This window comes from Vulpes lagopus, chromosome 1 (genome assembly GCF_018345385.1).
Source record: "Vulpes lagopus strain Blue_001 chromosome 1, ASM1834538v1, whole genome shotgun sequence".
Classification (NCBI taxonomy): domain Eukaryota; kingdom Metazoa; phylum Chordata; class Mammalia; order Carnivora; family Canidae; genus Vulpes; species Vulpes lagopus.
Window position 1 is genome coordinate 71,837,576 of NC_054824.1, and position 13,922 is coordinate 71,851,497.

The window sequence follows — 13,922 nt, forward strand, 5'->3', positions numbered from 1 at the left end:
TCTGTTTGTGATTGGGGCTGGGTGCCTGCACCCCCAAGGGCCGCAGGCTAGGCTAGAGGCACGGGGTGGGCAGGAGGTGCTTCTGTCTGGATCTGCCTCTGGCACTGAGCCAGGTCTGAGTCATGTTGCTCACTCCCTTCCTCCTCCCAGCTCTTCTCCATTCACCTTTGTGCTGCTGCTGAGGGAGGCCCGCCCTGGTGCCAGCTGCCGCTCGCAGCATTGGGTGGACAGGAGTAGAGGGGCCAGGGGCTGCCCATCCTGCACCACCGTGCCCCTGCCTGGGCCTGCCCCACCCCCCTCCACTGAGTCCTCCTTAGGTTAATTATAACTCTGACCTAAGTGCCCTGTGACACCGCACCCCAGTGGCCCTGCCGGAGACCCAGCCACCAGGTAGGGGAGAGGCCTAGAGAGGGGTTTCAGCCTTCCCTTGGGTGTGTGTGTGTGGGGGTATCCTAGGGGAGGAGCCTCAGTCCCTCTCCTGCAGGTGTCTGTACCTCTATGGCCTCCGGTTGACACCCGAGGGGAGAGGGCAGGGAAGGCAGGCTGGGACCCATCTGGGGCCTGAGGCAGAGCAGGTGCCCCTGGAGACACAGCTGGGCCTGCCCTGGACTCGCAGCTGCTTCCTACTCCCGAGAGCCTTCTGTCCGGCAGGTGCATGTGGCAGCCATGCTTCCTACAGACGTGCCCCTCTCCCATTTGAGCACCTCCCTGCTGCTGCTGCTGCAACTGCTGCACCCCGCATCTTCCTTCTTCCCCAACGTCTGGAGCCTCCTGGCTGCCCCTGGCTCCGTCACCCACCAGGACCTGACTGAGGAGGCGGCACTCAATGTCACCCTGCAGCTATTCCTGGAGCAGCCGCCCCCAGGCCGGCCCCCGCTGCATCTTGAGGACTTCCTGGTGAGCATCCCTGGGTCCTCCCATCCCAGCAGGATTCCCCAACTCCCTGGGACTTCTCCTCCTGAGGGCCATCCTCTCTTCCATGCCTCCCCACCTCTACTCCCTGCAACAATACCCAAGAGGCCTGGTCCAGAACTGCCCCTCTCGCATAGGGACCAACACCTTCAATTCCTTGCATGCTTACCCCGAGTGATGGTGGCTGAGGAAACATGGGCAGTGGCCTAATCCAGGGGCCCCTGCCCCCCCAACCTGCTCTCACCAGGGCCGCACCCTCCTTGCTGATGACCTCTTTGCTGCCTACTTTGGGCCTGGGTTTTCTTCCCGGCGGTTCCGAGCAGCCTTAGGTGAGGTGTCTCGTGCCAACGCAGCCCAGGACTTCCTGCCAACATCCAAGAACGACCCTGACCTGCACTTCGATGCCGAACGGCTGGGCCAGGGGCGCACACGCCTGGCCGGGGCTCTACGGGAGGCCCTGGTGGCAGCCAGAGCCCTGGACCACACCCTGGCCCGCCGGCGTCTTGGGGCTGCACTTCATGCTTTGCAGGTGAGAACAGCATGAGCCGGTCGGGGGCGGGGGGGTGGGGGCAGGTGGGTGTCTCCACTTTGGGTCTTCCCATCCCCCGGGTTGAGGCCTCCCTACTTAAGAAAGGATGGGGGTGCTGCTTGCCAATGCCCTGAGGCTGGTCCCCAGCTCCCCACCTCCAAGTTGGCAGCACTTCCTGTGGCTGCGGAGAAGCCAGAGGAGGTGAGAGGGAGACGTGGTGTCTGTGGTGGGCCCTGTAGGCCACTGGAGGGCCTTTGGGTGGGCTCTGAGTGCGAAGAGAGGAAACACTAGGAGTCTCCCACATGGGGAAAGCTCTGTTCTGGGCAATGGGCAGAGGGTGTGGAGGGCACTTGGGTTATCTGACAGCAGCAGGGAGGGGGAAGGGGTGGTAAGAGGAGGCTTTCCAGATGAGGGACTCAAAGGAGTGGGAGTAAGGGCTGGAGATCATGACGACAGTGCTTCATCTCCCTTCCTCCCCACAGGATTTCTACAGTCACAGCAACTGGGTGGAACTGGGGCGGCAGGAGCCACACCCTCACCTCCTCTGGCCGAGGCAGGAGCTCCAGAGCCTGGCACGAGGTATGGCCATGACCCGGGGCTTGGGGGGAACCCATAGAGCCACGTCCTGGCAGCCCACCCAGTCACTGTGTCACATCCTCAGGTCACATAGGATGTGCCATTGCTTCTTCTCTGGAATGACCTATGAGGTCACCCAGCTCAGGCAAAGGCCAGGTCAGCTAGATAGCCTCCCCAAGGTCACCCGGGGGGACAGAGCCAGGACCAAGGTCAACAGACCTCGAGTTCTCTTTCATGTGGCTTCCTTCCCCCAACATGGGATGGAGCAACCAGGACTATCCGTCATAGTCGTCTCTTCTTTCCACCTGAACTATGACCGGAAGCTGCCTCCTGTCCGTTACAAGTTCGCCTCCTGTCCTCGGCTCAGAGGGCTCAGTCCTTGCAGTACCGGTCCGCATGCTTCTTGGTTTCCTAGCACAGTCCCTGTCCCAAATACTTGGTCTCATCACCAGACCACCTCCAGGTGTTTGCTCAGAAAGCCTAGAAGCGTGCCCATATGCTTTGGGCAGCTGGGGGTAAGCCCAAGTTCGGGTGGACGGGGCTAAAGACCAGTGGTGGCAGAACCGTGGGCTCTAGGTTCCTGTCCTCCCTTCCAGTGGGCGATCCTACCTGCTCTGATTGTGAGGAGTTGAGCTGCCCCGGGAATTTACTGGACTTGACGCTCCTCACGTCCGGCTACTTTGGATCTCATCCCTCCAAACCTCCAGGTACCAGGCGGAAGTAAGGGGAGAAAGTCACAGCCTTTCCCCTGAGCCTTTCCATAGGGATCTCAGAACTGCAGGCCCTTGTCCCACTTCCTGTGGCATCAGCTCCTGGAAGAAGGCGAGGATGTCAGGAATGGGGTAGGTGGATGGAGGCCTGCTGAGGTGGCCATGAAGGTCAGGTGGGGAAGAGCTGCTCACTCAGCTGGGAGGACTTCCCCATTATCCCACAGCAGCTTTTGGGGACTGACCAGAGAGATGAGGGGATCCATTGTACACCATGATGATGGACCCCTCCAGATTTCCTCCAGATTTGGCCTCCACAAAATGTCATCTTTCTTGCTGATCCTTTGCTAAAGAGTGAAAGGTCAGGCCAGCTCAGAAAAGGGCCTCGTTTTCTTAGGAGGCAGTGGTTTTTTTACATCCTCCCTCCAACTGTCTTTCCTCAACCCAGGGAAATGTAGCCATGGGGGCCGTTTTGACCGGAGCAGCTCCCAGCCACCACGGGGGGGCATCAACAAGGACAGCACATCCCCGGGCTTCTCTCCCCACCACATGCTTCACCTCCAGGCTGCAAAACTGGCCCTTCTGGCCTCCATCCAGGCCTTCAGCCTCCTGAGAAGCCGCCTGGGAGACAGGGGTTTCTCTAGGTGAGTGGCCTCTGTGAGATGTGCTCCCGAATGGGTAGGCGCTCTTGGGGGAGCTGAGAAAACAGGGTTTGGGGGCAAATGGACAGACCCTTCACCATATCTCCAGCTTGCTCCCCAGGCTGCTGGATATCAGCCCAGCCTCCAGCCTGAGCTTTGTCCTGGACACCACGGGCAGTATGGGTGAGGAGATCAGTGCTGCCAAAATCCAGGCTCGCCACATTGTGGAACAAAGAAGGGGCAGCCCCATGGAGCCTGCCCACTACATCCTGGTACCTTTCCATGACCCAGGTAACTGGTCTGGTGAGCAGAGTGGAAGGAAGGAAGTCCAGGGTGAGGGGTGAATGCCACTGGTGGAAAAATGGGCCTCATGGTTCCACTTCCTTAACAAAATGGTGACACTTCCTGTGGTTGAGTCTTCACTGGCACCTGTGTGCATATTGGAAACAATCGGCACTTCTGGTGTTTCCAAAGTGGTAGCACTTTCCTTATGAGGTTAATCATGATCTGTGCTTAGGCAGGGTCCTCTGCCTCCACGCTAATCAGCCATTCTCAATTCTCGCCGCTTCCTGTAGACAGAGATTGGGATAAAGATGGGGGGTTGGTGGGTGCAGGCTCCTGTGAAGCTAGTTATAGTTTATTTCCTTCCCTGTTGGGCTGGAAGTCAGACGCCCTGACCTGGGTCGACCAGTCACTGTGCATCCTTAGGCTGATCATTTCACCTTTTTTTGCCTCAATTTCATCATCCATAGAATGGGTCAGTACTTGTCTTATCATGTCTATCTCCTATGGTTGAAATGACCATCAAATAAAATACCTTTAAGACTGAGAATTAGGGATCCCTGGGTGGCTCAGCGGTTTGGTGCCTGCCTTTGGCCCAGGGCATGAGCCTGGAGTCTCGGGATCGAGTCCCGCATAGGGCTCCCTGCGTGGAGCCTGCTTCTCCCTCTGCCTGTGTCTCTGCCTCTCTGTCTGTCTCTCTCTCTCTGTCTCTCATGAATAAATAAGTAAAAATCTTAAAAAAAAAAAAACAAAACAAAACTGAGAGTTCCCTAGGGGTTGGTGTTGCATCCTATTTACCTGTATAAATCTAATAGCTGGCATTTAAGAGGAGCTTAACACATATTTGATGAAGCTTTGAATAATTAAAATTTTAGTATGTCTTATGGATCAATGCACATTCTAAGATTCACAAAATCAACTCATTTAGTTCTAATGACACCCCGAGGTAAGTACTATTATTTTTCTGGCTTTTCTGGTGAGGAACTGAGGCCCCAGGTACTTTTTATACCTACACACCTACCCTGTAAAGGTCCATTCAGGACCACAGGAGATGCTGCCATTTTGCTCTGGAAATGAGGTCCACTTTCCCCCCAAAGGTCACTAGCCTCTGCCCTGCCCTGTGCATATAAGTATAAGGGAATACTGTTGTTTCAATAGTCATTCACCCCTGGAGCATAGCAGGCCTCTTGACTGGGGAGGTAGGCCTAGGCGGGGATGAGGGGATCCCTCTCCTCACTTGCTTCCTTTCTCCCTCCCCAGGATTTGGCCCTGTCTTTACAACCAGTGACCCTGACAGCTTCTGGCAACAACTCAATGAGCTCCATGCCTTGGGGGGTGGAGATGAGCCTGAGATGTGCCTGTCAGCCCTAGAGGTCTGCCTCCCCCACCCTCTGCCCCTCCCCTTCTTCCTTCCTTTCCAGATCCCGCCACCAAGGGGAACTGGAGCCTTCCTGGGACCTGCACCTCCCTCCCCTCCTTCAGAGCCTAGTGCCCCTAGCTTCCCTCCAGGATTCCAGGGTCATGTTTCCTTCAATTCTGTCCCCCCTGATTCTACCTGTCCCCCTGCCGCTACTGCCATTTTTAATACCAGTGCTTTCCCTTTCTGCCAGCTGGCTCTGCTGCACACACCTCCCCTCTCAGACATCTTTGTCTTCACTGATGCCTCCCCCAAGGATGCCGTCCTCACCAACCGGGTGGAATCCCTGACTCAGGAGCGGCGCTGCAGAGTGAGCACACTGATGGGAGACGCAGCATCAACTGCCCAGGGATACGGGGAAGCCCATGACAACCACCTCATAATGAGGATCACGCCACGCTCTGGTGGCTGAACCAACGTTGGCAAGGGGTGGGACAAGAAGACAATGAGCATAACGTTTCCAGATCCCTTGTCTGATCTGAATTCATATTTGAATCTGTCTCCAACAAACCACTCAAAGAACTGGAGATCTAGTTGCTAATAATCCACTATGTGGGTGACATAGGGTGACAGTTACAAGGGAAAAGCAACTACTAAGTGAAGGCCTAGGGGCTGTATCACTGGGAGACCCTGCCGTAGAGTCAGAGGCTGACAGAGACCTTACCATTAGTCATTAGCTCCATAGTGCACTTGGGCACAGGAGACCCCCAATTCTGATAGTAGACGGCACTGGGAGTACTCAAGTACTGGCCTCTCTTTTGGGCACAGGTGACATTCCTCGTGACTGAAGACCCACTGAGGGTTCAGGGCCGAGCTCGGCGTGAGGTCTTGTCTCCTCTGCGTTTTGAGCCATATGAAGCCGTGGCCCTGGCCTCAGGAGGAGAGGTCATCTTCACCAAAGACCAGCACATTCAGGATGTGGCGGCCATTGTTGGGGACAGCATGGCAGACCTGGTGAGTATGGCGGCCAGAGGGACTAATGCTTCCAGCTGAGAACTAAGGGCATGGGCGACATGGCCTTTCTCTTTCTCCTAGGTTAGTGGCTTAACACAGCTGTGTTGCCTCAGCAGTTAGAAGGGTGGGAAAGGAAGTTTCTCTCCCTCTGAGATCCATGGCCCCCCACCTTCCACATTGCTCCTTCGGTAGTAGTACTGCCCCCTGTCCCCCAACCTTGGCCTCCAGGAATCTGTCCTCGGGGCTACCACAGGAAGTCCTGCCATCTTGTAAGGAGGGACAAGAAGCGATTGCCTCACCCTTAATCCCTTGCCTCAACTTTGTCATTTACTGTAACTTCATCCCTCGTCCTGTGCTCCTCTCTTTCACCGTAGCCCTTCACGTGTGACTTCGTTTCTTTCTGTCTCCACCTTTCTCCTGTCTTTGTTCTTTGCCTTATCTGTGTTCACTGCCTTATCTTCTCCTTCATTCTTTGGTTCTGCACATCCCTCAAGGTTACCCTCCCCCTGGAACCTCCTGTTGTGGTGTCTGGGAGGCCACTTGGCTTCAGTGTGGATGCGCTGCTCCAGAGGGTCACAGTTCGGATCCATGGGGAGGTCAGCAGCTTCTGGATCAGGAGCCCGGCAGGTACATCCATGAGTGTGACTTGAGGCAGAGGGAAGGATGGAGAGTGAAGGGTGAACTACTAAGGGACAGGAATCATCTCATGTGCCAATCTTGCTCTCCCACTGCCATCAGGAGTCTCCCAGGGCCAGGAGGAAGGCGAAGGGCCTCTAGGTCACACGCGCCGCTTTGGGCAGTTCTGGATAGTTACCATGAATGACCCCCCACAGCCAGGGACCTGGGAGATCCAGGTCATAGCGGAGGGCATGCCCCGGGTGAGGGTGCAAGGTAAGGAGGGAGATGTTTCTGGGAAAGGAGGACAAGGCTGCAGAGCTCAGAGAGCACTGTCAGTGACATTTGTTTTGGCAAGGTCTCTGATTGCCTTGGCCCTCCTCAGCCCAGACAGCCCTGGACTTCCTCTTCTACTTTGGAATTCCCATGGATGAAGGCCCCCACCCTGGCCTCTACCCCCTGGCTCAGCCAGTAGCAGGTACATCTGTCCCCCCACCCCTACTTTCCCATTATCCCATCTATCTAGCTATGAAATTCTCTATTTAACTTTTTATTGAGTTACGGCTTACATATACAGAAGTGTACTAATTGAAGTAAACAGCTGGATTTCATAATGCACCCATGTAACCATTCCTCCCTCAGTTCACAATTTAGAACATTTCAGGCATCCCAGAATCTTTCTTCACCCTGCCCAACAATGTCACTCAGAGGTAGCACCCTTTCTCCATCCATACTCCCAGGGGTAACCCCTGTTTTCAAAGCCATTCATCCTTTTCTCCCCATGTCCGAGTCTCCTGTGGACCATCATCCTCCCCTCCCACCCCCTGTCCCAGGCCTCCAGACCCAGCTGCTGGTAGAGGTGACAGGGCTGGGTTTCAGAGGTGACCCCAGAGATCTTCGGTCGCATTTCTCCCATGTCGTCCTTCGAGGGATTCCAGAAGGGGCTGAGCGGGGCCGGGTGCCCCTGGAACCCATGGGACCACGGGAGCGAGGTCTCCTGGCCGCCTCACTGCCACCCGCACTTCTGTCCACCACGGGCCCCTTCTCGCTGGAGTTGATTGGCCAGGATGGAGAGGGGCATGGCCTGCACCGAGCGGCCTCCCAGCCCTGTACCGTAGTCCCAGTCCTTCTGGAGGTGAGATGCCAGAGGAAGGTGCGGGTGGGGCCAGAGGGAGCTACAGCAGCTCTCCCCTAACCCGCCCTCCTCTGCAGCTCAGCAGCTCCCCAGGGTCCCTGGCCCCCGGCAGCAAGGCCCCACTTAGCCTCCATATCGCCAGCTTCTCAGGCCCTCAGGATCTGGACCTTAGGACATCTGTCAACCCCAGGTTCCCTCTCACCTTCAACCTCTCCAGGTACAACCCCCGAACCCTCCTGCTCAGTTCTGGCCCACCTTTTGGTCCCTCCTGCACCCCCTCGCATGGTGGCCTGGTGCTTTAAGCCCCACCTACACGGCCTCCTTCCAGGGGCATTCAGATTCTCACCTGGCCTGAGACCCTCGGCTCTTAGCTCTTCAGAGCCTGGGCCTTCAGCCCACTGTGTGTCCACTCAACAGGGTTCGCCTGGAACCGAATGAGTCTGTGTGGGGCCACCTGTGGTTGGAGGTCCCAGACTCAGCCGCCCCAGACTCCGTGGTAATGGTGACTGTGACTGCGACAGGTCGAGAAGGCAGCCTAGTGCCCCCGACCCACGCCTTCCTCTGGCTCCTGGTGCTGGCTCCGGCCTCGCAGGTGAGGTACCCCCACTTCCCATCGCAGGCCAGGCAGGGTAAGGGGAGGGTGTTGTGGGCTTAATTTGGGTAGAGACAGCCTGACAGCCTCTCTCCCCTTCTCCCCAGGACCCACTGGCTGCCACTGCCCACTCATCTGGCCCCATCCTCCACTCGACCAGCTCTGTGTCCACTTTGGTGACTCGGGGAAGGGCTAGAGGAGGGCGGGTAGGCAACTGCTGGTGGGGCACAGTTGGAGGAGTGCTGCTCCTGCTAGGCTTGGCCTCCTGGTAACACTACAACCCCTAGAGGAACAGGTCTCCAGTGCTATTTTCAATCTTATCCCATTGCTGAGAGGGTGACATGGGCCTCTGGCCCCCACCTCTCCCAGATGGGATGAAGGTTTTCCTTCTCATGCACTTGTCCCTCTCTTCCTTAGTGAGATTGAGATAGAGGGCCATGGATTCTCCCATAGTACACTTTCTCTAACTCAGGTGGGAACCAAAGCAAATACTCCTTTTTGGAGAAAGTTGGTTCCTATTTCTCCGTAGCATCTCTTTACTCCATTATTTATTCATGCTTTCCCAAGCTCAGGAAAAGGAAAGATGTATGGGGAGGAAACTAAGGTTGGGAGTGGGGTTTATGTATAGAATTGTTCTCATTTGAAATTCTGAAGAAGCTCCTATTTTATTTTTGTATTTAAATTTGAAGGACACTTTCAGTAAACATATCTGCCCTAGAGAGAGATTCCAAAGAGAGATCATTTATGGATATCATATCAGGGAGAGGAAAGATGAAATGGAAGTTTTCAGTTGCTGAGAAGAAACTTTACACCAAGATGTTTGGACTTCAGTTGGCCCATCACCTGGAGCCATTTATCTGTTAGGTCAAGAGGCAGAGTAAGGAGACTGGGGGCTCGGGCCCCGGCCTCCCCCCCACCCCACCTCACCAAATGAGGAAACCCAGAGGAGCCTTTACACACGGGTTGGGCCCCCCCGCATCTTGGGACAGCCAAGCTGGATGGTCTCCCCTTTTGGCTGAATGCCTGCCTTCTGCCTGGACAGCTCCTGGAAAAGAGGAGAGAAACCGTGGGCATCTGTGCTCCCCGCTCCACTAGGGGGCCAGGCTCCGCCCTCCGGCCACCCCCTACAGCCTACCTGTTGCTGCCAGAGGTTCTGCTTCCTTGGCCTTCCCTTCCAGCCCTGGGCAGCATGGGAATCAGCCTTATTCAAGGGATGTGAGGAGAACTGGGAGGGAGGGGAGGGTGGGATTTACTTTTTCCTCTTAAACCAGTGTTGATCCTAGGTCCCCTCTCTACCCCCACTTCCCAAAAATCTAAGCAAAAACAATAAACTCACCTTCTCCTGAACCAGACTCCGCAAACACATGTTCATCTTTTGAATCTGGGCTAACTGGGGGCCATGAGGCTCTGAGTGTAAATCTGCTAGGAAATTCTAAAGGAGGAGTTGGAGGCTGACAACATGGTGAAAACTTGAGGTCCATCTGCTACTCTTCTGACACCACAGGTCATATTTCTTCTCCATCGGGATTCCCTTATCTCAGTAGCCCTCAAGGCAGGTGGGAAAAATCCCCTAATCTCCACTCCCATCTCTTTAACAATCCAGTTCCTCCATCCCCCTCAAACAGCACAGTACCCTTTTCCTTATTTTTTATGGATCCTCCCTGTCTAGTCCTGATCCATTGGAATAATCCAGGCCACTCCCCCATCTCAATGGAGTGATCCTAACCATGTCCCTCTGAATGGAATGCAGACCAGCGTCCTCCAATCCCAACAATGAACACCAACCTAACACTTGGTGGCATCCAGTCATTACAGTGCTTCCAATTCATGATCCCTGCCCATTAACTCTTGCCTTTCCATGGTGGTGTCTGCCGTGTCTGCATCTCCCTGCTCCCCCACACCGCACATCAGCCCCGTACCTCACCAAGAGCCCCTAGATGCAGCTGCTGTTGCTGTGCCTCCCTCAAATGGCCCTCAAACCAGGCCTGGCCATCCTCCAGCAGCTCCAGCCCCTGCCACAGGGCATCCTGCTCCCTCTCCAGAGCCTGCATCCTCTGCAGCTGGGAAGGCAAGAAGCAGAGGCTGACTTGCTCCACAGCAGGGCTCTGAGCCGTGGCACTTCCTCTCAACTCTTGGTTGGGTTCACTGGTCACTGAGTGTGAGCCCAGACTAACCACTGAGCACCTGGAAGGCAAGGGGAAGCAGGGGGGAAGACAGGGGCCCTCAAAATTGGCTGGAAATGTGGGACAATCTAGGCAGTGGGCTTCTCTGGGGCCTCTTGCTGGACTAATACTCACCCAGAGGAAGAAGCTCTGGGCCCCTGGGTCCTGGCGGCTTGTCCCAAGTGGCAGCAGCATAACTGTGTAGGGAGCACAGACGAGGGGCAGCCCACTGGGACCCTGGCTCCCCATGGCTCTGGAGTGGGAAGAGTGGAGCCACGCCCAGTGGCGTGCAGGGCTGGGCCCTCCCCTTCCCTCCTGTGCCCATCCTACCTTGTTTTTCAGCCTCTCAGAGCCTTTCCTGCCATGTCTGAGGCTGGGGTGTTCCTACTTAAGGGGAAAGATCATCTCTGTTGGGGCATAATCTCTTCCTTCTCATCTGCTTTTGTAGGGTCTGTTAAAACAGCTGTGGCTGGTTCTCATGAAGTCCCCCTGGGTGGAACCCAAGGGTCTCCCTACAGCATAGTTATTGTGTGTGTATGTGTATATGTTGAAGTTGATTTGTTTTTAGTAATCTCTAAATCTAACATGAGGCTTGAACCCATGGCCCCAAGATCAAGTGAGCCACACGTAAGGTGTGGCTTAGTGCTCCATGTCCCTGTGTTTTTATTTTTATTATTTTTTTACGATTTTATTTATTCATGAGAGACACAGAGCTTGAGAGAGCAAGTGAGGGATCCCTGGGTGGTGCAGCGGTTTGGCGCCTGCCTTTGGCTCAGGGCGCGATCCTGGAGACCCGGGATCGAGTCCCACGTCAGGCTCCTGGTGCATGGAGCCTGCTTCTCCCTCTGCCTATGTCTCTGCCTCTCTCTCTCTCTCTCTCTCTCTCTCTCTCTCTCTCTCTCTCTGTGACTATCATAAATTAAAAAAATAAAAAAATAAAAGAGAGACAGGCAGAGACACACACAGGCAGAGGGAGAAGTAGGCTCCATGGAGGGAGCCTGACGTGGACTTGATCCTGGGACTCCAGGATCACAACCTGGGCAGAAGGCAGTGCGAAACTGCTGAGCCACCTGGGCTACCCATGTCCCTGTATTTTTAATGAGGCAGGGCAGGACCCTCTGGTTGCGGACTGCTGCTTGATGTTTCATCTCATTTCTCTTCTTTCATTTTGTATTAGCTGGGTTAAAGAAATAATAACTTTCTCTGAAGTCAACTTTATTCCCAACATGGAACAAAATTTCCAGGAAAACAGAATTGTGGGTCCGAGGGAGATGAGGAAACAGCTAGAGTGCATGCAGCAGGGCCAAGGAAGGGCTCTCAGAGGATGGCAGTGCCAGCAGGCAGCACTTCCTGACTCATGAAAAGGTCCAGGTCCAAGTTGGGATCTTCCAAATCCAGCTTCAGAAATTTATCCACTAACATCTGGCAACTGATGGGAAAGAGGACAGTGGGATTTATTTATGGCAGAATAGAAAACTGAGTCCCCAGGCAGTAGGGGAGAGGCTGCGGCCCAGGGGGCCCAGGACAATTTAGGGATTTTGGAAACAAATCATGGGTGTTTGAAGGGCAAAGAGGCTGTCTGGGGCCCTGAAAAGGGAGAAGAGCTGCAGAACATGCTGGAAAGAACCAGGACACTGGGCCACACACTCACTTTTCCATTTGCTTCTCCTTTAGCAACTCCTTGACAGGCTTGATGGGTTTCCCACTGCGGATCAAATCTGAGACCTAGTGATAAGAAGGGGGTGGGGGTGGGGAAGGTGGGTAAGAGAACCAGAAATAAGGATCAGAAGTCCCACGGACCCAGAAACCCAGGCCCCTGAGAGGAGCAGGGACCATGGTAGGGAGCCCTGATGGAGGGTTTGACCTCTGGATCTCACCTCCTTGCCACGAGTAAGGAGTTGGTCAGGAAGTCCAGCCTGGGCAGCTGTGTGGGAGGCATGGCTGGCCTTGGCCAAACCTTCACACACCTGATAGAAGAAAATGAGGTCGTCCCCATCCTCACAGGTCTCCATGGTCTTAAAAGAGACAGAAGGGGACAGAGTATCATCAATCACTCTGCATCTGGCCCTGAAACCCTTGGCCAATCCCTGTGGAGAGTGAGAGAGAGGAAGGATGCAGTATTGTGCTCCGGGCACCCCCATTCTAATGGAGGAGTCTGTTTTGGGTTCTGGCAACTGCTCATCTGAGGGATCCCTAGAGAGCTGGATAGGTATCCTTACCAAATATTGCACAAGGGGCCCCTGCGGCAGCAGCTGGAGCTGAACAAGGCTCAGAAAGTTGGTGGCCACAAAGATGTGGGGGCACGTGGGTCCAAGTGCCAGCCAGTGTCGAAGCACGGCAGCTAGGAGCGCCAACCCGTCCACCTGCGCACAGGGCAGGCATCAGGGTACTGAAGCACAGGCACCCCCGTGTGCACCTGTCCACCTGCCCTAGCCGACCCCATCTTGCACTTCTCCGTTTCTTTTCTGCCCACACACGCCCACTCCTCTCCCGTGGCCCAGCGTCACCTCACTCCCCTTTGTCCTTCCCTCCTTGGCTTCTCATCAGTTTGTCTCCTCACCGTGTTGGTTCCCTTTCCAAATTCATCAATGAGGACCAGGGACTGCTTGGTGGCATTGTTTACTGCCTTCGCCACCTGCTGGGCAGCGGGTGGAAAGGGAGAGTTTCAGTACTACTCAAGGCCTGTAAGGAACCCGCTGACCACAGTCTGCCTGTGAGGGAAGCCGCTGTATGTGTGTCCACCCGTCTGGACTGGCGAGACTCGTTTTGTGCATCCCTTCTTTGCCAACAATGCCTCATGCAGAGCAAAGGTTCAGTAAAGTTTTCTGGTATTGATTCTCCCAGTCTCTGAACTCGGTGCTCCCTGCCCCTAATGGAGAAGCATGCAGCAGAGGGAATGTTTTTTGGTTCTGATCGTTTTTTCAAGGATAGAGTTCCTTCCTCGTTAACACCCTCCCCCAGTCCCACCCCACTTTGCTCCCTTTGACCTGGTTGAGGTCGATCATGAAGGTGGAGAGGCCCAGTGAGATGGATTCACAGCTATGGATTCGTGTGAAGATGGCATCTACAGCTCCAATTTCGGCTTCCTCTGCTGGCACAAAGCTGCCCACCAGGGCCATGAATGTGATCAAGCCTACCTAAATATGGAGGAGACAGGGTCTGGCGCCTGGTGGTGTGGGCCATGGTGAAGGTGAGGCGAGGCTGAGGGGTGAATTACAGATCAAGGAGGGATGGACACTTAACAGAAGAGGATGGCCCCCTCAGCTCTCTTTAGAATCAGGCAAGAGGGTGGGGGCGTGGGCAGAGGCACACTTGGGGACAGCATGGACTTATGGAGAGGTGAGGAGAGGCTTTCAGGCCACAGAGAGACCCGTTAGAGCACGACTCTCCCTCAGGTAAA

At 55.1% G+C, this 13,922-nt stretch overlaps 3 protein-coding genes across 17 annotated transcripts in view; 1 reads left to right on the plus strand and 2 right to left on the minus strand.

Moving 5' to 3' along the window:
- Positions 1 to 134: 134 nt before the first annotated feature.
- VWA7 (von Willebrand factor A domain containing 7) lies at positions 135 to 8,640 on the plus strand. Of its 5 annotated transcripts, none has more exons than XM_041760312.1 (17): positions 135 to 390; positions 652 to 897; positions 1,160 to 1,441; positions 1,924 to 2,020; positions 2,614 to 2,724; positions 3,173 to 3,368; positions 3,475 to 3,656; positions 4,908 to 5,020; positions 5,258 to 5,374; positions 5,833 to 6,018; positions 6,513 to 6,645; positions 6,757 to 6,909; positions 7,019 to 7,111; positions 7,467 to 7,768; positions 7,846 to 7,985; positions 8,186 to 8,360; positions 8,468 to 8,640. In XM_041760312.1, exons 2-17 carry the CDS (start codon positions 667 to 669, stop codon positions 8,630 to 8,632), a joined length of 2,676 nt encoding a protein of 891 aa, XP_041616246.1. In that variant the 5' UTR covers positions 135 to 390; positions 652 to 666; the 3' UTR covers positions 8,633 to 8,640. The 5 variants fall into 5 exon arrangements, with proteins under 5 accessions (XP_041616246.1, XP_041616248.1, XP_041616249.1 ...); XM_041760314.1 differs by having other exon boundaries at positions 7,563 to 7,768; XM_041760315.1 differs by having other exon boundaries at positions 7,572 to 7,768.
- A 632-nt stretch (positions 8,641 to 9,272) lies between these two features.
- On the minus strand, positions 9,273 to 10,984 carry SAPCD1 (suppressor APC domain containing 1). 4 transcript variants are annotated; one of them, XM_041760318.1, is made up of 4 exons: positions 10,280 to 10,984; positions 9,697 to 9,792; positions 9,496 to 9,585; positions 9,273 to 9,405 (listed from the first exon to the last, which is right to left on the minus strand). In XM_041760318.1, exons 1-4 carry the CDS (start codon positions 10,769 to 10,771, stop codon positions 9,313 to 9,315), a joined length of 771 nt encoding a protein of 256 aa, XP_041616252.1. In that variant the 5' UTR covers positions 10,772 to 10,984; the 3' UTR covers positions 9,273 to 9,312. The 4 variants fall into 4 exon arrangements, with proteins under 4 accessions (XP_041616252.1, XP_041616255.1, XP_041616251.1 ...); XM_041760321.1 differs by lacking the exon at positions 9,697 to 9,792; XM_041760317.1 differs by having other exon boundaries at positions 9,313 to 9,585; positions 10,280 to 10,978.
- Positions 10,985 to 11,533: 549 nt separating this feature from the next.
- Positions 11,534 to 13,922, minus strand: part of MSH5 (mutS homolog 5) — a 28,083-nt gene continuing 25,694 nt past the window's right edge. For 7 of the 8 annotated variants that reach the window (XM_041756996.1, XM_041756984.1, XM_041756989.1 and 4 more), the window contains 6 exons: positions 13,510 to 13,659; positions 13,083 to 13,157; positions 12,742 to 12,885; positions 12,400 to 12,537; positions 12,174 to 12,247; positions 11,534 to 11,951 (listed from right to left, as the gene is read on the minus strand). In XM_041756996.1, the coding sequence (XP_041612930.1) occupies positions 11,840 to 11,951; positions 12,174 to 12,247; positions 12,400 to 12,537; positions 12,742 to 12,885; positions 13,083 to 13,157; positions 13,510 to 13,659 (693 nt within the window). In that variant the 3' untranslated portion in view covers positions 11,534 to 11,839. Of the gene's footprint in view, positions 11,952 to 12,173; positions 12,248 to 12,399; positions 12,538 to 12,741; positions 12,886 to 13,029; positions 13,158 to 13,509; positions 13,660 to 13,922 lie in introns of those variants that run through there. The other variant, XR_005988063.1, reaches the window with a different exon arrangement.

What these genes read in the sequence shown, in the direction of transcription:
- VWA7 (XM_041760312.1), top strand. Translation starts at nt 667, where the DNA reads ATGCTTCCTACAGACGTGCCCCTCTCCCATTTGAGCACCTCCCTGCTG. An exon ending in GGGACAGCATGGCAGACCTG is followed by an intron (nt 6,019 to 6,512) that starts GTGAGTATGGCG and finishes ACATCCCTCAAG; the next exon opens with GTTACCCTCCCCCTGGAACC. An exon ending in CTGGATCAGGAGCCCGGCAG is followed by an intron (nt 6,646 to 6,756) that starts GTACATCCATGA and finishes CACTGCCATCAG; the next exon opens with GAGTCTCCCAGGGCCAGGAG.
- SAPCD1 (XM_041760317.1), bottom strand. Translation starts at nt 10,771, where the DNA reads ATGGGGAGCCAGGGTCCCAGTGGGCTGCCCCTCGTCTGTGCTCCCTAC. An exon ending in ATCTAGGGGCTCTTGGTGAG is followed by an intron (nt 9,793 to 10,279) that starts GTACGGGGCTGA and finishes CTCCTCCTTTAG; the next exon opens with AATTTCCTAGCAGATTTACA. An exon ending in GGAGTCTGGTTCAGGAGAAG is followed by an intron (nt 9,586 to 9,696) that starts GTGAGTTTATTG and finishes CCTCCCTCCCAG; the next exon opens with TTCTCCTCACATCCCTTGAA.